Raw genomic sequence first — 24,714 nt, forward strand, 5'->3', positions numbered from 1 at the left:
CAAAAGAAATATCTAATTGCCACATCCATGATGTTGAGTATGGGTCAGACTATGTCCAAAGCATAATTTGTTACACTAGTTAAAGGGATTCTAGCAGAATGTACTGTTCTCATAAGGAATTAACATTTGTGGGGGAGAGGAGGAGCAATACCAAACAAGAAAAAGAAAAGGTTTATAGTTCATGGTAAAATCTGACACAGAAAAGCCTTGTCGGGAATGTTATGAACAAATAAGGGATCATTAATATGTCCACGACTGGAAAGCCAATCAACTGGCAAAAAAGAATGTAACAACAACGCGACATAAATGCTGACTGTGGAAATGAAAGGAAAGAAAAATTGAGCAACCGAAAAAGGTCAAGTCCTTTAAAAAAAAAAGAGTCAAGATATGGGGACCACATCCTCAGCCTTGCCAACGCTCATCTCAGTGTGCAGAAAAGTGGGCTTTAAGACACCTTTCTGGTTCTGTGGTCCCTAGAGATGTTTGGAGCCAGTTCAACCCACAGCTTAAGTTAGTGCAGCCTGAGGGCTGTCCCACATTCCACTGGCAGCTGAGGATCACAGCAACACTCCAGTCTTATCCCAACATCACCCTTTCACCAGGGGTTGAGAGGGAGGGGGTTATAGAGTCAGCTGTGCCAACTGTACGCCATGTCCAGAGATACCAGGGGAATCCCCAGGTAGCTGGAATCACTGGGTTTCCAGCTGGAATGGGGACTAAGGATCTGGAACCACTATTTAAAAATGGGATTGAATGAGGCAGCAGACTTTATTTTTAAATTAATGTGGAGGATTAGCAGCTCCTGAAATAGGATTGAAACCACAAAATTAAAAGCCAGATCCCTGGCTCTGCTTAGGTCCCTTCATGCCACTAAACCTATCCTAAATGTGCAGCCAAGGATTTTCTGGCATGGAGGAATACTCAGCTGATATAAAGCTAGTGTAGGTTGGATTTCAAACATCCCCAATGGTTTGGGGCTGTTTAAATTTGAGTTTTTGGTTCAACCAGTTCTAGAGAAAGTTCCTTATCCAGTTGGGGAGTCTAATTTGAAATCTTCCCCTGCAAAAGTTCAGATTCAGAAATCCACCTTGGATCAATTTCTACCAGGAAGTGACAGAGATATGTGGAACTGGGGAAGTGTTCAATCTGGATTCAGTTCAAGATCTGACTGAAGGTTTGGATCCCTTCTGATTTTATCCAAGGCAGTTTGATTATAAACCAATGGACTGGGAGGTTTTTCCACCAATATCAGTATCCTGAATTCCAATGCTCTTTCACTGAAGAGCTCTGGTTTTTGTGCAGTGTTTTTTGATTTACCAGCTGTTTGTTCTTTATTGAGATCTCTTTGCAGCTGAGAGATGACAATAGGTTTGATTTTTGCAAGTGCCCTTTCCTCCCTTTGATTTCTTTGGGACTTGGAGGCACTCAGTGATTTGCAGGATTGAATCTTCTTTCTATTTGCTCTTGGAAATTGTATACAAAGGGGAAAATCATGCCCCCAGATCCCAGTGCAGACCACTTCCTCTTGCACAGGGTGGAGACTCAGCCTCCTCCACAAAAGTAGCCTTCTCCCATTTTTCCTGGAGTCTGTGAAGGCCTCTCAAAAATCTTGAAACTGGAAATTGTCCAAAATCTATGCAAGGAGGAGAGCAGGAATTGAGCAGGGTGGAATAGGAGGAAAGAGGTGACACCGGGTCGAGGGAAGGGATACATATTTTCCCAACCACAGCTGCCTGGAGGTCACCTGGAGAAGGTAATAACAACCTGTAAAGCATATTTCACCTCAGGTGCTCCAGGTTCTTCACCCATGCTAATAAATGAAACCTTCCCACACCTACGTGAGGTAGGGAAGGATTGTTAGATCCTTTTTTCAGATATGGAAACTGAAGTTGAAAGGGGGAATTAACTTACCCATGGTTTCTCAGGAAATCAGCAGCAAAGCCAGGAATAGAACCCGGGAGGTCAAATCCTGGCCCCAGTCACTTCAACGGAGCCAGGATTTAACCCCACAGTTCTGCTGCTCAGGACCCTGCTTAATTAATTAAGTAAATTAATAAACTAACTCTTTCTCTCCCTCCTCCCCCATCCACCCCCTTTAATATATTTCCACACTTCCTTTCAGGAAATAAATCTCAAACTTAAATCTCATGATTTCATGATGTATAATAAGGGTAATTATCAAAGTGATTTCCAATGAATGCCTTTAAAGGATTGCATCTAAATCATCACTGATTGTTGTTAATATATATAATAGTTTAACAGGTTTTCTATTTAATAAGTCAAATAGTTTCCATTGTCCATAGGCTTGTTCACTCTGTGGTTGTCTAGTGCCTGGTACCTTCATGGTTTGTCAGATAAGAGAGATCCAGGCTGAATCTGTAAATATGGACTTTGTTGTTTCAATGTATTTTCTTGGCAAAGGTTTTCCATGCATCATACTCCTTTCCTGTAAGACAGGTGTTTCTAACAGTCCCTGTTTCATTATAATCATGAATTGCAGCATGGGTAAATTCTGAAACATCAAAGCCATCAACATTCGACTTATTGGTATGAATTTCTCTGTTCCTAAAGCTAAAATAAGACCAGGAAAAAAAATCTTCTGTAGACTTAATTCAACAGTTGAATAAACAATGTATTGAATGAACATCACCTTTTGTCCTATTTACGAATTGTCTGCAAGCAGTTTGCAGTTTGTCATTTTAAAATATTTGTCAAATTATTTCTTTAGCTAATTCTTGGTCTGAAGATTGTTTGCTAGTGGTTTGTTATGTGTAGTGAAGATCTGAAATTCCAGCTGTATTGATGAGTTTTGACTGTTCACATGCATCACATTGTTTATTTCTGCTCCCTGACTGGATTAGGTTTCCCATGCACATGCCTCTGTTTACAAGGTCAACATTCATTTTCTATCAATATTCTGTAGTGTTTGCTTAAATTTCACTGTTTCTATAAATATATCTGCCAGGAGACTGGGTCACTAGAATAGTCACAGAAAGTGGTTATAAAAGCAGAGCACATATCAGTGAAGCACAACTTACACTCTCCTATCAAATAGGAAATGAATTGCAACCACTTTCCTCACCACTGAAATTAGGAGCTGATTAGATACCATGTTGATATGTGCCTTTGATATACCATAGACAGACAGACAAACAGATTGATGGATTAGACCACGTAACAACACTTCAGAATAGGAAGTGAATATGAATATTATATCTAATTGCAATTACAAGGGAAAGAATGGTTTCAGAGTAGCAGCCGTGTTAGTCTGTATTCGCAAAAAGAAAAGGAGTACTTGTGGCACCTTAGAGACTAACCAATTTAAGTGAGCTATAGCTCACGAAAGCTTATGCTCTAATAAATTGGTTAGTCTCTAAGGTGCCACAAGTACTCCTTTTCTTTAAAGGAAAGAATGTAAGTTACTTGAACTGGAATGTGTCCAGGCATCAAGATGAAGGATTCAAGACCCAATCTGGTGGGAAGTGCTATGGGACCTTGGAATGCCTTGCATGTTGCATAAGGGTTTGAATGTTTGTTAGCTGAAATGAGAGACTGCAAATGGTTTCACACTGACAATTACAGTACCACAGGGTGCACTGTCTAGGAAATGAGAGCTGTACTATGGTGGTTACATTTTAATGGTTTTGAAAGATATCCCTCAGTCAAAGGGTATTTCCTATGTTAAAGACAGAAAATGATCTCTTGGATATAGACCTTTTTAAGGGTGACCCCCATACAGAGGATTATTTCTGACACGTTTAGTGCGACGGCACAAATGATCACAGTGCCTCACCTGCTCCTCATGAATTACTGCGGTGTTCGCCTCTCATTGTACACATGGAACTCCTGCTGATGCCTATGGGAGGTTAGCCACCGCTGCCCTTGTTTGCACTCTGTGCAATGTCTCAGCCAGTGAGGGAAATGAGACCTACCAACAGACACACTGAGGCTTACATTTGTTAAATTGCTTCAACATAAGTTGTTAAATATATATTCGAAATACAATATATCAGAAAACCGTTTACCTATAACTTTAATATAGTGCGTATGCTATGCAGATAGGCAGAGGATTTACAAAATTGTGGACAAAAGATTTCACAAGCACTTTCTCAGAGTCAAAATTGGCTCTTTTTCAACTGCTCTTGAAAGGACAGTTTTTGGATGGAAGTTGATTTTAATAATGATTGCTCTAGCTGTAATAACCACAACAATGTTATGGGAAGGAAACGATTGCCATGGATTTCATGCTGGTATGGAGAACTCTGTGATCAGGTGGAATGTATTTTATATTTTCCAGGAGGGACATTTGACTTGTTTTTGGTCATATGGCAGCCATTCATGGGTTTTAAGACAATAGGTGATATAAGCTTTTTATGATTATAAATCTGCTGTTTTCATTTATTTTTGTAGTCTGTGATGGATATTGCTGTAACTTACACTGGAAAATAATTGTACTCAAGAGCCAATGGCCATGTAGGCAGAAACCAAAAATATTTATAGAGCATTTTAACCAAAATAGAATTTTAAACAATTTCTCAAGATGTTCAAACTACCACGGTGAAAGTTTGTTAGATCTTTCTCTAGGGAAAGTGGTTCATGTGCTAAACTACATGATTATTGATGATTTCACAAATGTGTTAGTGCATCAAATATTATAGTACATGTTGCTGTATATTGTTAAATAGCTTCTTTGTTCCATTCTGGACTTCAGTTGAGCCACACCCATTTATACTAGATGAGACTCTGTCCTCTGATATCCAGAAGGGAATTTTTCTCCTTCTATCTATCAACTCTTCTTTTTCTAGCCTTTGACCCTTTATATGGGTCATCTCTTTGAGCCCTTCTTCTCCATTCTAGTCTGTCTTGAAGCAGTTCCTTGGAAACTCTGCAGCTAATCAGATCCTTTTGTATGACCTACAAACCATCCACCTAGTTATGAGTCTTCCAACACTTCTCTTACCCTTGACTTATATGTTTAGCTCTCCCTTTCCTATACATCCTTCCAATCTTCTTTTCATATGAACAAACCATCTAAGCCTGGGCTGCCTCAACTTTTTTTCTAATTGGTACCATCTTCATTTCATGTGTTCTGAACATAGCCCATCCTTGTAACTCCAGTTATCCACCTTAACATTTTCATTTCCACTGTATTCAGGATCTGCTCCTATTGCTTCCTCAATGCTCAACAGTTGAGCCATACCAAAGCACAAGCCTGATTACAGTCTTGTAGGTCTTTTCAGTTTGATAGGCATTCTACTATCACAAATCACTCCATTCACTTCTCTCCATTTAGTTCACGTCTTCCTGTTCTGGTTATAAATTCATCATTGAGTTCACCTAGGTGCTTGAACTTCCGAACCTACCTTCTGTTTATCAACTACCTGGATTTTTCAATCAGCCAATCAGGCTATTTGTTCTTGTTATAAAGCAGTGGTTCCCAAACTTTAACAGCCCGCGAACCCCTTTCACTAAATTGTGAACCCCCTCCTAAAAATGAATATTTCCAGGGATTTAAGTTTAAATTTCTTCAGTGTGATGGATGCGCTTGCTTTGCTGTGCATAGCTCTTGGAAGTCTGGAACCACTGGAGAAAGATAAAGTCTTGGGTCTGGTTTGGCATCAAGTCTGTTTCTGTATTTGGTTTTCAGATGTGCATATGAGGAAAATGCTTTGTCGCATAAGTATGTTGTTGAAAATAGTAACAAAACTGCAGCAGCTTTTTCTGCCAGAAGGGGGTACTCGTCTCTTAAACTCAGCCAAAAGTTGATCAATGACAGATTTCTGAAACTCCTTTTCAGTTCGTAATCACAGGAGATCTCAATCAATGTCTCTTTCTCCTCAGTGTTCAGTATCTGGGGTTTGGGCTGCCAACTCCCCCGCTCACGGGGGCAGGGCTCGGGCTGCCAGGCCCAACTGCCCTGCCCCGCTCTCCTTGGGGCTCGGGCTGTCTGCCCTGCAACCAGGTCCTACCTGCTGCCTCCAATGCCTGGGGTCCTCTGGCCGCCATTCGTGTAATTTTTCTGGCGAACCCCCTGTAACGTTCTGTGAATCCCCAGGGGTTCACGAACCCCAGTTTGAGAACCACTGTTATAAAGGGGGGGATCATTGTGTAGAAAAGTTAGAGGAAACCTGAAAAGTTAATTTGTTCTGGCAACAAAACTACTGTGCCAAATTCTGCTTAGTTACACCAGAGTAAATCCAGAGCATGTCTCCTTCAGTAAGAGATACTCTGGATTCATAGTTAATAAGAAAATAATTTGTTCCCCAAGGTGCATGGTTTAAAAATTGGCATTCATACCAAATAAGGGTATTTACCTTAAATAGTTCCATAAAATGGAACAAACAGAGTTTTAAAAAATCATATGTATTTTACATGGATTTTAGTATAGATTCTTTGCCTTTATTTGGGATGACTGCAGAGATTTACAGTTGTTGCATGTCAATACAGCTGCGTTTCTTTGCTTGGAAGCTCTGTGTGAGGCAAAAGCTGAGTTTATGACTTCTTAATAAAAATGAAGGGGTGGATCTGCAAAAGATAAAGGGCTGTGACAGTGAACTCTGTGAACAGGGGACAGGAAGCCGCAACCATGAGAGTTCCTAAAGAACTTTTGAGAGCCAAAAGCACCCAGAACTTGATAAATTCCAACAAGTGAAGAAAGATACAGTACTTATGGCCCTGTCAGGGAGCCAGCTGCAGAAGGGGCAATGTCTTAGCAACACACTGGACACAGCTGATCCTAATAGGGGCTGCCTGATTGACTGCACTTCCTGAGTCGTGGAGGGGCAGAGCTAACTAGTATTTGTTCCAGCAACAGCCAGTACTTGCTGGCTGCTCAATGCATTCTCTGCCCACCCTTGCCCCACCCCCACCTATTCTTGTGCCTACTTTAGCCCCTCCCCTTCTCCATTCTTGACACCCCTGGCTCTACTTCATGACCAAGTCTCCGGCTCATCCATTGACTCTGGCATTTGGCTTCTTATCCCTGGTTCTGACTGTCAGCTCTGCTCTCAGTGATGTCCCCAGGTGTCCCGTGGCTCTGCTCCTTGATTACAGCTCAGCTCTGCTTTAACTTCCAGGCATGGCTACTCCCATGGTTTTGGCCATTAGGCCTGACTGCCCACATCATAGTTGTGTTCTTAACAGGCCCTGATTCAACACTGTACTTAATCATGTGCCTAGTTTTAGCCCCACTGACTTCATTGGGATTGCTCATATACTTAAAGTGAAGCATATCCTTAAGAATTTGTAAAATCGGGGCATATGTTGAGTAGCAACTATTAACATGTAGCTCTTTTGTGGCAAGTAGTATTATAGTATATATGTAGCAAATTTGAAGAAGATCCCGTGCATGGAAACAGGATTTTATAATCTCTTACTAATTTATTTCGATTTTTCCATATATTTTTACAATTGTTAGGGAACAAAGTTAAAATTTGACATTGAAAGCCCGGTGGGGTGATAGTGGGTGATGCAGGATTACAGAAGAGCAAGAAACTAGTCAGTTCTCTTAATTGTTCAGTTCCAGACTTTTTAACCATGTGTTTTTTTTAAAAGGTGTTGTGTTTTTTATAAAGAACGTCATTTTGAGGGGTGTTAGCTGGACTCCATAGAAACACTTTTAACATTTATGCTTTTTTAACAAAGTTTCATTTGGAAATTTATCTGCTTTTCTAACGAGTGCTTAAAAGTTTAAATTGGTTGGCATATAAGGTACATAGTGATGGCAGTGGGGTGGGGTGGAGATGCGGGCATGGTCTGACAGAGCTTATGACTATGTACAGCCCTATAGAAGTAACTGGACACAGTTCTTCAGATGGTGCTGTACCATGATACTGTATAATGGTATAATTTCTTTTGCATCTTTTGCATCAGATGTTACTGGCCATCCATATAATAAATGAGAAATAAATGTATTTAAGAACAGTGGTCTGTAATGAGTCATCTCTGAGCCTGATGAGTACTCTTTGAGCCTGCTTACCTGAGGACTTGTAATACCTCAATCAACCAAGGCTCAGCTAATCCACAGGTGAAGGTCTAACCAGGTGACTGCAAGGCCAGGGGTATAGGCTTCCAATGAGAGCAGCCATGCCAGTTTCTGACATGGCCCCAGTAATAATTTCTGAGGCATGTCCCTATTAACTTCATGCCATTCTATGAAACAGGCATTCACTGACACTCTATCATGTAAAAACCTCTCTTTAACCCACAATAAGATATTGGGCCAGATCCTCAGCTGGTTTAAATCCACATAGCTCCATTGATATTGCCATAGCTCTATTGATCTCAGTGGAGCTATTGCCAGACCACACCAGCTGAGAAGCTGGCTCATTGTCTTTTACCTCTTAGTTACTGATTTGCCTGACAAGTCTGTTAGGAAGGAAACTGCAATTTAATTTGTTTCCAAAATTTCATGCAGATTTTTCCCCCTTTTTGTTTCACTTAGCTTTGCACATCCTTAATTTGCTTTCACGAAAGATGGCTCTTTTCCACAAAAGATATGTAAAGCCATAATTGTTCATAATTTTAAAGCACAGTCCCATTTCTTTTCAAAAACGGACCCATTTCTTTAAAAAAAATACAGGCGTCGATTTTCTTTTGCAGAACTGTTCTCTCTTTTTTTAGTTCATCATGTAATGGGGAGAAGCTTGAAGCCCAAGTCGTTTTGCACGTTATTAATAACATTTCACACACATCTGCTTTAAACACCTTACCTAAATATTTTTGAAAATCCAAGAGAATCACGTCATCTGGGCACCTTCGTTACTGTTCGAAATAATTTTTCTAACTGGTTAGAAAGGCATGTTCCTTTTTCTTTTCAGAAGTTACATTAATAAGTGGCCTGGCTTAAATTTACAAAATTCAAAGTTTATTCCTACTGACTAATAGTTTCCAATATTAGGTTACATTGTTTTATAACCTCAGAAAGCAGCTGATCTTACATATCATATAAACTATGAAGCGCCTACATGACAAAACAACTATAAGGATCATCACTTTTCATTATGTACAGCATCAACACCACTCTACCTCCACAGTTTTGGGAGCTGATTAGAATAGAGAGATTAGTATATTTCTTTCTGGCATGGTTGAGTTTCTTGGTTATCTTGTTTACTGCATACTTCTGCCAGTCTCAGTATTCCATTTTTATTAAATGACATGCTAAATAGTTGATTGTATGCTGCTGGTCAGAAGAATATTCTGATTTATATTTGACACATTAGGCCTGTACAAGCACATTGTCACAGAGTGGGGTGGCCCCTTTAAGTGAGCTGAGCAAAGTCTCACCTGTGATTAGCTAGCTGCTTCCTAGGGTGGTGAGGTACAAGCCCAACAAGTAGCTCAATTGATGGGAGACTTGCAGGAGACCCTGGGTTGGAAAAAGGACCTAAAGGTTGAAGGACTTGGCTGAGGATTTGGGATGTGTAGGCAGCAACAGAAAGGCTCTGAGGCAGAGGTTTTGAGAGGAGCCAGGGGACATGGGTGACCTGTTATGGTTGATGTTGAACTGTGATAGTGTTTGTGATAAATGAAGTGGGGGTAGCTCCCTTTTATGTACAGCCAGCCAGCCAATTAGCTATAAAATCCCCGTTAGTAGCTGTTCTCTACTTGCTTTACCTGTAAAGGGTTAAAAAGTCTGACTGCATGCATAGGTAAAGGGAAGTGAGTGGGCACCTGGCCAAAAGAGCCAGTGGGAAGGCTAGGACTTTTTAAAATTGAAACAAGACTCCCCTTTTATCTGTCTGTCTGGTTGTTCTCCTGGAGAGGAGACACAGAGCAGCAATGATGTAAAAAGCTTTGAGCCAGGTATGAAAAATTATCAAATCATACCTAGAAACTACTCATTAAAAACCCCAGATATGTAAGTAAATCAGGAAATGTCTAGGAAGATGCAATTAGGTTTATCTCTTTTATTTCTTTATGTCTTGTGGACTCCTCTGTGCTAACCCCAGGTGCTTTTGTTTTGCTTTAAGCTGGACCTCAAGACTTTAAGCTGGACCTCAAGAAAGTTATTTTGGTGCTTAATCCTTATAAGTGGTTCTTTTTAAAATCTAGCAATAGTCTGAGTTTTTAGATGTCTTTTATTCCTTTTTGTTTTTAACAAAATTTACTTTTTTTAAGAACAAGATTGGATTTTTGTCTCCTAAAAGGTTTGTGCACATGTTGTTTAATTAGCTGGTGGCAACAGCTGGTTTTGTTTTCTTTCTCAGCTCTTCCCCAGAGGTGGGATGAAGGGGCTTGAGGGTACTCCACAGGAAGGAATTCTCAAATGCTTCTTCCTGGGTTCTCAAAGGAGGGTTTTTTGTACTTGGGTGGCAGCAGTATCTACCCATCCAAGGTCAGAGAAAAGCTGTGACCTTGGAAGTTTAATACCAGCCTGGAGTGGCCAATATTAATTTTTAGAATTCTTTCAGGCCCCACCTTCTGCACTTGAAGGCCAGAGTGGGGAATCAGCCTTGACAGTATATGAACAATAAATAAAAAGGGGAAAAAATACTGAGGCTGGTGAAAGCTACATTAAAGCACTGGGAGGGGAGTTGGCCTGGCTTCCATGAGAGTGGGGAACCTGAGGTAGAGGCAGGGTCCGATGTCAGGATTGGGGTGATCCCTGTTACAGGTCCCCATTCAATGCCACCAATATGTCCCATTCAGCACACTCATCAATGTTTGCAATATGATCCTAGTTCCTCACTGACACTAAACTGTGGTCACTGCAAGACACTTCAACTGGTTCTTGATTGGAGAACTCCTTAATTAGGACACAGGTATCCCTTGCTTGGCTCACTTTGCCACCACTTTTGATTGGCATCATACGCACAAGCAGGGGAGAGGTACATGGGGAGAGTATAATGGATCTCAGGACTTGTCTATGCTGGAAAGGGTATTCCCACCTAGTGGAACCACATCTTATACCCGCAAAAAAGTTTGTACTGGGATAGCTTATACCAGTTCCCTGAACAAAACTATTCCAGCAAAATGACTTTTTTGGCCAGCCTAACTGCACCTCTACTAGGGCTTTTGTCAGCAGAGCTATGTGAACTATGCCAGCAAAGATGTTAAGTGCAGACTAGGCCTCAGAAACGCGCACAATACCTCTTAAGTGTGCGCCTTTTATTTCCTGAGCAAGTCCTACCAAAATACTGCATGCTTTTTGTATGGGCTCAAGACATAGTCATGTACCCTGAAAAATTGCCCAAAGGAAGGACTTTAGAAACAGCAGGAGGACAGGTTTTGTTGGTGTGCAGTGAAAGTAGGGAGAAAAAAATTAACCAAATGTTTCAGAATTCCAGTACGGTGTTTATTTTCCACTATGGTTTGCTCTGAGTTCTTCACTGTTTCCAAAGGTTTGTGTACTCATGACAGAACTCTGGTCTGGTTTAATATCAGCCAGAAAGAACACTATCATATCAATATTAATAGTCAGTTAAGTCATTGCTCATGCCAGTACTGACAGTCACTGTATCATTTACAATCTCTAAAAGTAAATTGCTTGCTATAAAAACATTACAAGATCCTATTAGAGCTTGCATAGGCTGCTGAGAAGTAGTAAATCTTTTAGAAATTTGATCTTTGGGTTCCATTAACTTAATATAAAATCAAAGAAAATTTTAGATATGTAACAGGCATGAGTAGTTTCAAACGTTTCAGACAGTACAGTACAGTTTCACTGATTAAAAATACCTGGGTCTCTTCCAAACTTGTCGTCATGTTGGCTATATGGCTGTTACAAGCAGCCTCCCACAAACAGACAGATCTGAGAGTTCAAAGCTTATTTAGATTGAGTGCACTTGTAAAAGGGAAAAAAATGCCATTTGTGTTTGGAATAGTGGCTTGTAACTTCTCCAGGGCTATTTTTCATTAATATCACCTGATTCTGATATGTATGCTACACAGCAGACTCTAAATAGGAAATCTGGTACCTTTTGGCCTATTATTCCCATAGCATCTGGCTAACAGGTACCATACAGGTTTTGTAGTGTGACACACCAAATGAAAAAGTCTGATCTTTTTAAAACCACAATAAATTTCCCAAATGGCTTCGTGTGAAATGTTTCAAAGCAGAAGATAGAGGGTTTGGGTTACCTTGCCTTTAATTTGAAAGGGGGAATAAATGGAGCCAGGTGGGATACTTATACTACATGGCTGTGCCAGTTTTTTGAATCTGTGAACGTCACACTTGGATACAGCTGGAAAGTGGAATCAATAACTGGTTGTTATAGAGACTTGATCATCCCATAACACACAGAAGATGGACCATTTGCAAGGACTCTTTGAAAGCAGGATACTTAAGTCTACATTGGGGCAGATGTACTAGAGTGGCAACACGCTAGATGTCATGTGAAAGGAATGAAACTTTTTAATTTCACTGTGATATACAAGAGCACGATTTCTCAGGTCACTGCATCCTGGCCTCTACCCACTGTCTGCTAAAAGTTGGTGGGCTGAGAAGCTCGTAGGACTACAGCCTCAGCTAAGGCACTTACCACAGGAGCCTGGATTGGAGGATTGCCCAGCCCCACTGATCGGTCCAACCATGCTATTTAAGGCAGAAGGAGGCACATGAAGTTGTCTGAGTAATAAGGTGATTTCCTCCTGTGGCTGTACTGGACCCTACTCCTGACTGGCTCCTGTCCCGTGCTTAATCCTTGTGTCCCATTCCTGCCCTTACGCCTTGCTTCTAAATGTCAGTTCCTAGTCCTGCCTCTGACCTTCAACTTTAATTCCTGGCTGACTCGGGTGTGATCCCTGGCTCAGGTAACTGGCAGTTGACTCTAGTGCTGACGCTTGGCTTTGTTCCCCAACCTGGATGCCGCTCTGCCCACTAGACATGACTACTAGGCAAGACTGCTTACATCTTGGCCCATAACAAAAGTATTTTTAAAAATGTGGGTTTTGTTTTCTTTCCTAATATGGTCAGCCTCAGCATTTCTCTCTTTGGTGGTACAGGGCTTGCAGTGAGCCAGTCCTACTGTGAAGGCTTCTAATTCTTCATTCTGGTTTATTTTTATACTGTTTGCAAGGTGGGCCTCAGGGTCCAAGGCCCAAGTAGTTCTCTTGAGCAAACAACAAACTCACAACACAAAGAAATCCATTTCCTTCCCCCCGCCACCCCCGGGAGTGTTGTCGTATGCTGTCTTATGGTTGCCAGCCCTTTCTCAATCAGAATTAATCTTGATTGTTTCCCCTATAGGAAGGAGAACAGCCTTCTATGTAGGAGAAGCCTTTTCTCCCTGCTGCTGCTTGTTTCTGTTTTAAAAGATCACTGGCTGTCCATAATTGGATTTCAGGTGTTTCTAATTAACCTGAGGTAACCTCTTTTCAGTCCCTAGGGTAAAGGGCATTCACCATTCTTGGACTGATATGCCTGTCTTCCTCCATTCTCCTATAACTGTCTGGTCTGACTTTGTGACACAGCGCATTTCCAGCAGTCAGCTGGCCATCAGCCAGAGGTGGGTGTCATGAAAGACCAACCTAAAACAAAGAGGTTGGTAAAGTCTTTCTTCAGATTTCAAATGCAAGAGACAATTCAGGAGAGGAAATATCATAGTAACCCCTCACAATTAACGCCCCCAGACTCATACACAGTCTTAGTCATTAAAAAAAAAAAGCAATATTTTAGGATCTTCTGTGTAATCCAAGTAAGCGAACATATAAACAACTGATGCCTATTCTTTAGGAAAAATTCAGCAAGGTCAGTACAAGGTATTATGCCTCATGTAAGTCCCATTTAAGCCCTATCTTGAGGTTTTATGTGGTGCATAGGCCTTTGTGCTCTCCCTTAGATCCTAAGTGAATTTCACCCTTGATGAGACGTATTTGCTGTTCTTAGATTTAGTCCACATTATTTGTGCTGCATTCTCCTTCTGCCAAACATTTTGCCATTATAATAGCCAAATCAGCTCAGATCATTATGAAACTTCAGACTTTTAAAGGTATTGAGGCATTGAAATCAATGTTTTAGGTTCCCAAATGTGGGCTTAAGTGACCATATTACAATGCTGTAATTAATTGAAAGGACAAAAAAGAAAGTTTGGGGATGGAACAATAAGGTTCCCATCCATCCTCTAGTCATATATATTAAAGATTGGGGGTTGATCAAAACAAGGAGCTGGAGAAGCAGGGCTGCCTTAAAAAACACCACCCCCCCACAAAAAACAACCCCCCCCAAACACCTTCAAAATGTGTGTGAGAGAGCTGCAAATTACCCCTTGTAGATTATTTAGGATCAGATTCTGACACTGTTACACTGAATAGCAATTTACTCTTCAAGACCTGATATTGACCTCAGTGAGCTGTCCTGTGGAATAACGTGTACTGTACTCAGCATGAGTAAGGGTTTCAGAAGAAAAAATTAATAAATTTAAAAAAACCCACAAGAAATGGATTTGATCTTCTGATCATGAGCAGTAAAATAATATTTTGGCTATTTTTTTTTTCATATTGAATTGGTGAAAATGCTGCAATTTAAGGATAATTTTTGACCTCACTTAGAAAATGTCAGTTTCATAACAGCTGTACATGTTTGTTCCATTTTGGGTATTGATGCTTTTTACCAGCTTAAATATCAGTACTAGTTATAAACTAATAGACAAATGTCTAACAGATGTACAAGTGCACATCAGAATGAATACAAAATTCACAGAGAAAAATTCTCCCACCCTCAGAATTGATCTGCAAAGTGAATATGAGATATAGTACACTTGCTTCTTTAGCAGTTAACTCGTTTGTACTGTGGGAGACTCCTTGATTCCAGTGTGCTCTTTTTCTCTTTCATGTTTTATGTAGCTATTTGGTTCTTTTATAATTGCCTCACCAGAATTTTTTTAGCTCCTGGTTTTGTAGATAACTTCCTTGAAGAGCTCTCAGAATTTCTTGAGTTTCCTCTTCATACAGTACCATACTATACTGATTACTTAATGAAATTAAACTCTCATCAAGAAAGGGAGGAAGAATGGTCTTGTACTTAACTAGGTTCTCAGGAGATGTAGGTTCAATACCTGCTTCTGCTATACTCTTCCTTTGTGACCTGGGGCTAGTCTCTGTAGTTGGAAGGAGCAATTGCAACCCATGTAGGCATGATCTCTGAAAAAGCCATAAAGGGCGTGGCAGCATGGACTAGCTGCGTGGTACATACCTGCCTGGGACTCTGAGTATGCCATAGATTCACTGCTATTTTTTTACCACTCTAGCTCAAGTATGCCTGTGCATGCTGCAGTCACGTCACCAATGGCAGCACGGACACCCCCTGCCACTCACTGCCCTACCTGTGACATGGGGACAAGAATACTTCTCTTCTCCCACCCTTTGTCTGCTTTGTAAGCTCTTCAGAGCAGGGATTCTCTCTCACTATAAGTATATATAGTGCTAGGCACAATGTTCTCTCTCACTATAAGTATATATAGTGCTGGGCACAATGGGGACCCAATCTCAGCTGGAGATAGTAATATTTACAAATAGTAAATAATAGGAATAATTAAGTAGTGAAAAGAACAGTAGTGAAATCTGTATTTACATAGTGAATCAGCTCATTTATTAAACAAAGACGTTTCTATAACTATATAAGGTTGGGAAAATATTTCATTCAATTGCCCCAACTCTCATGCTAGGTTGCCATGTTAATATTATTAATATATAATATTAAAAAACCAAGAATACTATCTTCATGCCTTTTTACAGAGATTTCTCATTTATTTCTTTGTGCCCTTATTTTCCAGGGATTTCTCTGATGCTGTAGTTGTATTTAGCACATATAAACTACTTAGGATTGAAGTAGTGAGGTCCCCAACTGGTGCCCAGATCAAAACCAACAGTTCTCTGGAACCACCACAAAAGGGGACTAGCATCTCTGCGGTCTACCAGAGGCTTCGCCCATGAAGCTCCTGATTGGAGCAGACATCCAGCTCCACCAACTGACCCAGATGCACTACTGAAGCCAGAAGGAGGCACAAGAAGTTGTCTGCGCGAATTCCTTATTCACTGCTGTACTGGACCCTGACTCTGGCTTGACCCTTGGCACTGTTCCCTGGTTTCTGACTGACTCCACTCCTGACCATCACTATGATGCCTGACACTGATCTCAGCTCAATCTTTGGCATGGCTCCTGATCCTGACTCTAGCCCTGACCCTGGGTGTGATCCTGGCTCTGGCTCTAGCTTTGGTTCCTGGCTTCTGACCCTACCTCTGACCATTAGGCCTGACTGATCACATCCTCGTTCCTAGAGAGGCTTAGTTCCATTTGGATAAACACTGAAATGGTCAGACCTTATTCTTACCTGAATTCTCTACCACTCTGACAAGCACCATCCCCAGGCCCTAATATGCTACACAGGTCCTTTCACCAATCCCTTCCCTACAGACCTTTTCCTCCCTCTCACCTGAATCCCTGTGGGTTTTTGCCCCCACTACAGTTGCAGTGCACAGTTACAGCAAAAATCCCCAGTGGCTGGAGATGGGACACTAGAGCGGGAGGGCTCTGAGTTACTACAGGGAATTCTTTCTCCGTTATCTGCCTGGTTGGTCTTGCCCAGATGCTCAGGGTTTAACAGATGGTCATATTTGGGGTCAGGAGGGAATTTTTTCCCCTAGGTCAGATTGGCAGAGACCCTGGGGGAAGGTCATATTCCTCTTCAGCATGGGGCATGGGTCACTTGCAGGTTTAAACTAGTGTAAATGGTGCATTCTCTGTAACTTGAAGTCTTTAAATCAGGATTTGAGGACTTCAGTAACTCAGCCAGAGGTTAGGGGTCTATTTCAGGAGCAGGTGGGGGAGGTTCTGTGGCTTGTGATGCCCAGGAGGTCAGACTAGATGATCATGATGGTCCCTTCTGACCTTAAAGCCTGAGTCTATGAGCTTCTGTACTGTGACAATAGTATGATTGGAAATCTCCTGCTGTTTGGGCCAGCTTCCGCTGGGGAAAGTTAGAAGGTGGATGGGTGGAAGGGAAATGTCGGCCCCAGGACCGACCCTTGGGGCACTCCACTTGATACCGGCTGCCAACTAGACATGGAGCCATTGATCACTACCCGTTGAGCCCGACAATTTAGCCAGCTTTCTACCCACCTTATAGTGCATTCATCCAGCCCATACTTCCTTAACTTGCTGACAAGAATACTATGGGAGACCGTGTCAAAAGCTTTGCTAAAGTCAAGAAACAATACATCCACTGCTTTCCCTTCATCCACAGAACCAGTAATCTCATCATAAAAGGCGATTAGATTAGTCAGGCATGACCTTCCCTTGGTGAATCCATGCTGGCTGTTCCTGATCACTTTCCTCTCATGCAAGTGCTTCAGGATTGATTCTTTGAGGACCTGCTCCATGATTTTTCCAGGGACTGAGGTGAGGCTGACTGGCCTGTAGTTCCCAGGATCTTCCTTCTTCCCTTTTTTAAAGATTGGCACTACATTAGCCTTTTTCCAGTCATCCGGGACTTCCCCGGTTCGCCACGAGTTTTCAAAGATAATGGCCAGTGGCTCTGCAATCACAGCCGCCAATTCCTTCAGCACTCTCGGATGCAACTCGTCCGGCCCCATGGACTTGTGCATGTCCAGCTTTTCTAAATAGTCCCTAACCGCCTCTATCTCCACAGAGGGCTGGCCATCTCTTCCGCATTTTGTGATGCCCAGCGCAGCAGTCTGGGAGCTGACCTTGTTAGTGAAAACAGAGGCAAAAAAAGCATTGAGTACATTAGCTTTTTCCACATCCTCTGTCACTAGGTTGCCTCCCTCATTCAGTAAGGGGCCCACACATTCCTTGGCTTTCTTCTTGTTGCCAACATACCTGAAGAAACCCTTCTTGTTACTCTTGACATCTCTGGCTAGCTGCAGCTCCAGGTGCGATTTGGCCCTCCTGATAACATTCCTACATGCCCGAGCAATATTTTTATACTCTTCCCTGGTCATATGTCCAACCTTCCACTTCTTGTAAGCTTCTTTTTTATGTTTAAGATCCGCTAGGATTTCACCATTAAGCCAAGCTGGTCGCCTGCCATATTTACTATTCTTTCGACTCATCGGGATGGTTTGTCCCTGTAACCTCAACAGGGATTCCTTGAAATACAGCCAGCTCTCCTGGACTCCTTTCCCCTTCAAGTTAGTCCCCCAGGGGATCCTGGCCATCCGTTCCCTGAGGGAGTCGAAGTCTGCTTTCCTGAAGTCCAGGGTCCGTATCCTGCTGCTTACCTTTGTTCCCTGTGTCAGGATCCTGAACTCAACCAACTCATGGTCACTGCCTCCCAGATTCCCATCCACTTTTGCTTCCCCCACTAATTCTACCCGGTTTGTGAGCAGCAGGTCAAGAAAAGCACCCCCCCTAGTTGGCTCCTCTAGCACTTGCGCTAGGAAATTGTCCCCTACGCTTTCCAAAAACTTCCTGGATTGTCTATGCACCGCTGTATTGCTCTCCCAGCAGATATCAGGAAAATTAAAGTCACCCATGAGAATCAGGGCATGCGATCTAGTAGCTTCCGTGAGCTGCCGGAAGAAAGCCTCATCCACCTCATCCCCCTGGTCCGGTGGTCTATAGCAGACTCCTACCACTACATCACTCTTGTTGCACACACTTCTAAACTTAATCCAGAGACACTCAGGTTTTTCTACAGTTTCGTACCGGAGCTCTGAGCAGTCATACTGCTCCCTTACATACAGTGCTACTCCCCCACCTTTTCTGCCCTGCCTGTCCTTCCTGAACAGTTTATAACCATCCATGACAGTACTCCAGTCATATGAGTTATCCCACCAAGTCTCTGTTATTCCGATCACGTCATAGTTCCTTGACATCACCAGGACCTCCAGTTCTCCCTGCTTGTTTCCAAGGCTTTGTGCATTTGTATATAAGCACTTGAGATAACCTGTTGATCGCCCCTCATTGCCAGTATGAGGCAGGAGCCCTCCCCTCACAGACATTCCTGCCTGTGCTTCCTCCCGGTATCCCGCTTTCCCACTTACCTCAGGGCTTTGGTCTCCTTCCCCCGGTGAACCTAGTTTAAAGCCCTCCTGGGGCCGGTTTTATTCAATATCTTCATAAATGATCTGGAGGATGGTGTGGATTGCACTCTCAGCAAATTTGCGGATGATACTAAGCTGGGAGGAGTGGTAGATACGCTGGAGGGGAGGGATAGGATACAGAAGGACCTAGACCAATTGGAAGATTGGGCCAAAAGGAATCTGATGAGGTTCAATAAGGATAAGTGCAGGGTCCTGCACTTAGGACGGAAGAACCCAATGCACAGCTACAGACTAGGGACCGAATGGCTAGGCAGCAGTTCTGCAGAAAAGGACCTAGGGGTGACAGTGGACGAGAAGCTGGATATGAGTCAGCAGTGTGCCCTTGTTGCCAAGAAGGCCAATGGCATTTTGGGATGTATAAGTAGGGGCATAGCGAGCAGATCGAGGGACGTGATCGTTCCCCTCTATTCGACATTGGTGAGGCCTCATCTGGAGTACTGTGTCCAGTTTTGGGCCCCACACTTCAAGAAGGATGTGGATAAATTGGAGAGAGTCCAGCGAAGGGCAACAAAAATGATTAGGGGACTGGAACACATGAGTTATGAGGAGAGGCTGAGGGAGCTGGGATTGTTTAGCCTGCAGAAGAGAAGAATGAGGGGGGATTTGATAGCTGCTTTCAACTACCTGAAAGGGGGTTCCAAAGAGGATGGCTCTAGACTGTTCTCAATGGTAGCAGATGACAGAACGAGGAGTAATGGTCTCAAGTTGCAGTGGGGGAGGTTTAGATTGGATATTAGGAAAAACTTTTTCACTAAGAGGGTGGTGAAACACTGGAATGCGTTACCTAGGGAGGTGGTAGAATCTCCTTCCTTAGAGGTTTTTAAGGTCAGGCTTGACAAAGCCCTGGCTGGGATGATTTAACTGGGAATTGGTCCTGCTTTGAGCAGGGGGTTGGACTAGATGACCTTCTGGGGTCCCTTCCAACCCTGATATTCTATGATTCTATGATTCTATCAAAACTTTTTTAAACCACTGCAGTCATTTAGGTTTTAGTTTGACTTAGGGATGGACAATAGGTGATTGATTGTTTACCCACCAGATCCCCCCTCCCTTAATTATAACAAAGTTTAAAAGGACTCTTTGCCGCTTTTACAGATCCAGACTAACACGGCTACCCTTCTGATACTTGAAAGTTTAAAAGGTGTTCTTATATACAGTATGTCAGTGAAATAATTCTTGTAGCATTCAGCAATGATGGGATTCTGGGGCGGGCGGGATGGGGAGGAAGAAAATGGCTCTAGAACAGGAATATTAGGCCATGTTTGCAGTAGGTTAATTGAGAAATAAATTTGCACCCATTCAGGTACCATAAGTGGGAGCCCGTGACTTGGTGTACAAAGCCTGCACCCAGCAGGAAGGGGTTAAAGAATGGTTTTGGGCTCAGGCAACTCACCTCACTGCACCTATGAGGCCTCCCAGGCTTGGAGGAAGATCCTTAAAAGGGAAGGAGCCGGCTTTGGGAGATGGACAGACTGCTCCCTGTTGATGTCCAGAAAGGAGTATGGAGGACAAAGCTGCTTGAGTCTTCCTGTGAACACTACACAAAAGTTTTGAGGCCTCTGAGCTGGGCTGCAGCTCATTAGGTATCTCCTGAAAGGAGGGAGGCCAGAAACATGTCTGGACTATTTTTGTATTTTGCCTTTCCTTTGTTATCTTTCCTCTGAGGCAGGCTGGGGAAGAAGGCCTACGGGGGGCTGCAGTAGGAAGCAGTCCAAGGAAGAAGCTGGAGGTCTGAAGTTCTAGACCTTCAATACCTGCTACAGGGGCCCTGGGCTACAACCCAGGGTTGAGGGAAGGACTGGGTTCCCCTATAGTCATCAGAGAAAAGAATGGTGAAGACTGCGGAGATAAGTTGTAAGGACTAGTTGGGCTACAGACCTGGTAAGACATTGCCAGACTGTTGTTGGACTGGACACTTGCCCTGAAGAGATGGGACCGAGCATGATCTGTCTGGATGGGGCTGAGTTGACAGACAGAGGGGACCACCACCACCAGACCTAAGTGAGTGGCTGGCAAGGTGACAAAAAGAGCAAACTCCAGTGCTGTGTCCGCCACAAGGGGACATGCTGGCTGGTGAGTCACTTTGCAAGCTGCTGTGCAGACATACCCAGGTATAATTCCCAGAATGGGTCGATGTACATTTGCTAGCTCTGCTCGAGCAGCATGGCCGTGGTGGCACAGGCAGATGCTCCGGGTAGCCACCTAAATACAGTCCTGCCTGACCCTCTAGGTATATACTTGCTCAGCTAGCCTAAGCTGCTTTGGCCATGCTGCTATTTGGTGCTAGCTCAAGGAGAACTACCCATGCTGGGAATTACACCTCCCACCTGCTGCGTAGGCACATCCTTTGTCACAAAGCCCTACTGCTCAGCTGACTTCTGACGTTTCTATCAGTTCGTTTTAATTGACATAGCGGTTAAACCACTGGAAGATGCCAGAATCTTAGCTACATCATAGCTCTCATTGGCTTAGTGGCACCAGTGGTAGCTCCAATGGGAATTTCTCCCCAGAGTTCCCTGTTATGGACACAGCCTATGGCTTTTTCTCCTCTGTCAAAAGAAACAGTTAACGTGATGGTAAATCTGCCTTCTACATTCTCAAAGTGTAAAGTTATATCACATCTGTATGATTTTTTTTAATCATCTATTGGATTTGTTTGTTCAAGTTAATCAAAATTGTGTGTTATTGTTATGCAGTGATGCCAAAACATTTCACCAGAGACTTCATCAATATGTTTGGTGCCTTGCCCAGTTTCATGTGGTTTTACTTTTCCCCCCTCTTGTGGAAGAAGGCACATAGTGATCTTAAAGGGTTTTAATGCAACCAAAGATCAGGCCTTAGAAAGATTCCCTTAACCAACGGAAAAAGAGATAATAAAGACTGCTGAGGACAACTGGGGTTGGGCTCTTGTTTGTATGGCTACTGATGAATTCTCATTTTCAAAAGGCCCTGGCTCATGTTGGTGGGTATTTACTCTCCAACTGAAATCAAAGGGACTGCTTGTGTGGGGAAAAGTACTCCCCCCAATGAGGAAGGCAATCACAATTGAACTCTTTCAGTTTCTCATCTCCAGAGCATTATCATTTGTTTGTGGTGGCACCCCGAATATGCTAAGTAGCTTCCTCCATTCAAGAGGAGTAGATGGTCTCTTCTCCAAGGGGTTCACAATTTATAGACCAGAACAGTCAAGTAACTGCAAGGGAAATAAATAAGGAAGTTTTATATAACTCTGCTACAGTCTCTGCAGGCAGTAAGGCACAAACAGATTTCTAAATGCATCTCAGATTTCTTCTATAAATACAAAAGGGGAGAGTAGTTTTTTGTTCTGTTTTTTTTTTCCAAAGGGCACATGAACTGTGTGGCCAAATCCCATCAACTTCTGGAAAGATCTAGGTCAGACAAGTATTTATTGCCAAAAAATCTCCATGCAACAACAGTCTATCACTAGCAAACTGTAATTGTGCACTAACTTATGTCTGGTGCAAAAATTAATTGCAGTGGGATTGCGAAGGAGAAGGGCTTAGGTTGGTCAAGAATCTGTCCCACAAAAGATAAATATATTTACTCATTTAAAATTAGGGGTTGAATTCTGATCTACTAACCTTGTGTCCTGCCTTTGTGACTTGGCTGGGTAAGTGCCAGTTGAATGAAGGGGTAGGAAACATGTTTGGTGAGAGGGAAGGTGGCCTAGTGGTTGAGAGGCCTAGGAGTTAGGACACCTGGGTTTCAAGTCCCTGCTCCACCATACACATCCTGTGTGACCTTGAGAAAGTCAGCTAGCCTCTGTTCCTCAGCTCCCCAACTGCAAAATGGGCTGTCTTGAACTGTCTGGCAGTCTGGATACCAAAGCCAAGAACTCAGAAGATGTTGGCTCTATCCCACTTTAGTGTTGGAAACAGCAGATGATGATGATGATAAACTTATGTGGTATTTTGAGCTTTGGAGTAGTAAAATATGTCCCAGTTACAGTCTGAGTCACCTTCCCCCGTCATTGACATTAGTGGCAAAACTCACTGACTTCAGCGGTGCAGGATCATGCCCTTAAGCACTATTTAAGGCCTGAACCTACTCCCATTGCATTAAATGGCAGCAGCTAGCCAGAGCCACTCACTCATGAGGTTGTGTTCGAGGTATTTTAGGAAAAGCACCTGGAATAATTATCAGCTAGAGTTACCATATAGATAGTAATATGAAGTGAGTAACAGACTAGAAAGGGTGGAAGCACAAGAGGTGTTTAAGATAATTTTACTGAATAAGAACTGTCAGTATGAATGAAAAATTGAATGTCTTCCAAAGCAAATCTAATTCAAAGAATTGACATTGTAATCCATGAAGGCCTTTTTCCAGAGTACCTTCCATTTCCTCACTAAGCTTGAGAGATGTACAGCGGAGTCATATGTCTTTTTTTGTCCCATGCCTCAGCCAAGCTTCTGCATATGCAAATTAAGTTAGTCTGGATTGTTTGCAGAGCCAGAGGCCTGAACACCTTAACTCCAAACAGAGAGTAATATGACACTCCTTGGTAGCTGGACACTAAATTGATTCCTTCTTCTCACCTGTTATTCTCCAATGTATAGCAGGAACCTGCTCACCAAAGTGGAAATAACTATAATAAAGCTCAGTATATTTAGGAATGGATGAACTTTGTAGAGTTCAGTGTTTTGTGAACCCCTCTAACTGTTTTGGGGGGGTTGAAAAACTAGTTCAATATTGCTAACTCTTCCCCCTCTACAATTGACATGCTTGTTTTGTCCCCCCTTCCTTCCCTTCAAGGTTAACAATGAAATTTGAAAAAAATGAGCTTGTTTGTTTCCTTTGGAAATCTGTACTACATATTACTTGGTTTAGAAAAGACCCCTGCCCACCTACTGAAATCTAGACTTATGTGCCCTATCAGACCTATTTTAAAATTGGAAGTCCCCTCTGATCTCAATAGAGAGTTCTCTTTAAAAAGCAATGGAAGGATATACAGCTGGCTGAAAAATTTCCAATGGAACAGTTTGCCACTGGAGAATGCTGTTCTGTGGGAAAGTGTAAATACCGTGAAAACTTCTGATAGAAACCAGGCAGGCGGTGGGCTGCTCAGGATCCCCCAGGTAGCCTTGCTCCATGCCCAAATTATATGGAAAAATTCTGTTTCAGTTCTTCTGAAATGGAATTCTTCCAATATGTGTGTTCAGGGGAAAATTTTGCATTTCTAACTCTTTGTTCCAATTCAGAATGGGGGAAAAATAGGAAATACAAAATTTCCCATGAAATGGAAATTCAGTTGCTGCACAGCTCTTGCAGGATATGACATGCTGTATTTATTTCGCTTTGCTTTAGGGTTTTTCTTTCTGCCTCTCTGCTCCTTTTGTGCAGCCTTTTGATTTTGCTTTCACTTCCTCTTTTTCTCCATTAATTGTTTTCTTGCTCCCTGCCTTGCAATCTTTTTTTAAAAATTGTCTTTTTTAAGTCAAACATGAGCCCGATAACATCTAAGCTGAACTTACAAACCCACATCATTTGAGTAGATTTGAAATTTGGCTCGACAGGTTTGCTCATACCTACTTACTAAGATCTATACCAGTGGTTCTCAACTCTGGTCCACAGATTGTTCAGGGAAAGTCCCTGGTGTGCCGGGCCGGTTTGTTTACCTGCCGCGTCCGCAGGTTCGGCCGATCGCGGCTCCCACTGGCCGCAGTTCGCCGCTCCAGGCCAATGGGGGCT

At 42.6% G+C, this 24,714-nt stretch overlaps 1 protein-coding gene across 1 annotated transcript in view; it reads left to right on the top strand.

Moving 5' to 3' along the window:
• The window catches only part of TSPAN8 (tetraspanin 8), a 58,701-nt gene extending 38,351 nt beyond the window's left edge, over positions 1 to 20,350 (top strand). The window contains exon 8 of the mRNA XM_073331310.1: positions 20,309 to 20,350. Coding sequence (XP_073187411.1) covers positions 20,309 to 20,317 — 9 coding nt within the window. The 3' untranslated portion in view covers positions 20,318 to 20,350. The remainder of the gene's footprint in view (positions 1 to 20,308) is intronic.
• The last annotated feature ends 4,364 nt before the right edge of the window (positions 20,351 to 24,714 follow it).

Source organism: Lepidochelys kempii, chromosome 1 (genome assembly GCF_965140265.1).
Source record: "Lepidochelys kempii isolate rLepKem1 chromosome 1, rLepKem1.hap2, whole genome shotgun sequence".
Classification (NCBI taxonomy): Eukaryota; Metazoa; Chordata; order Testudines; family Cheloniidae; genus Lepidochelys; species Lepidochelys kempii.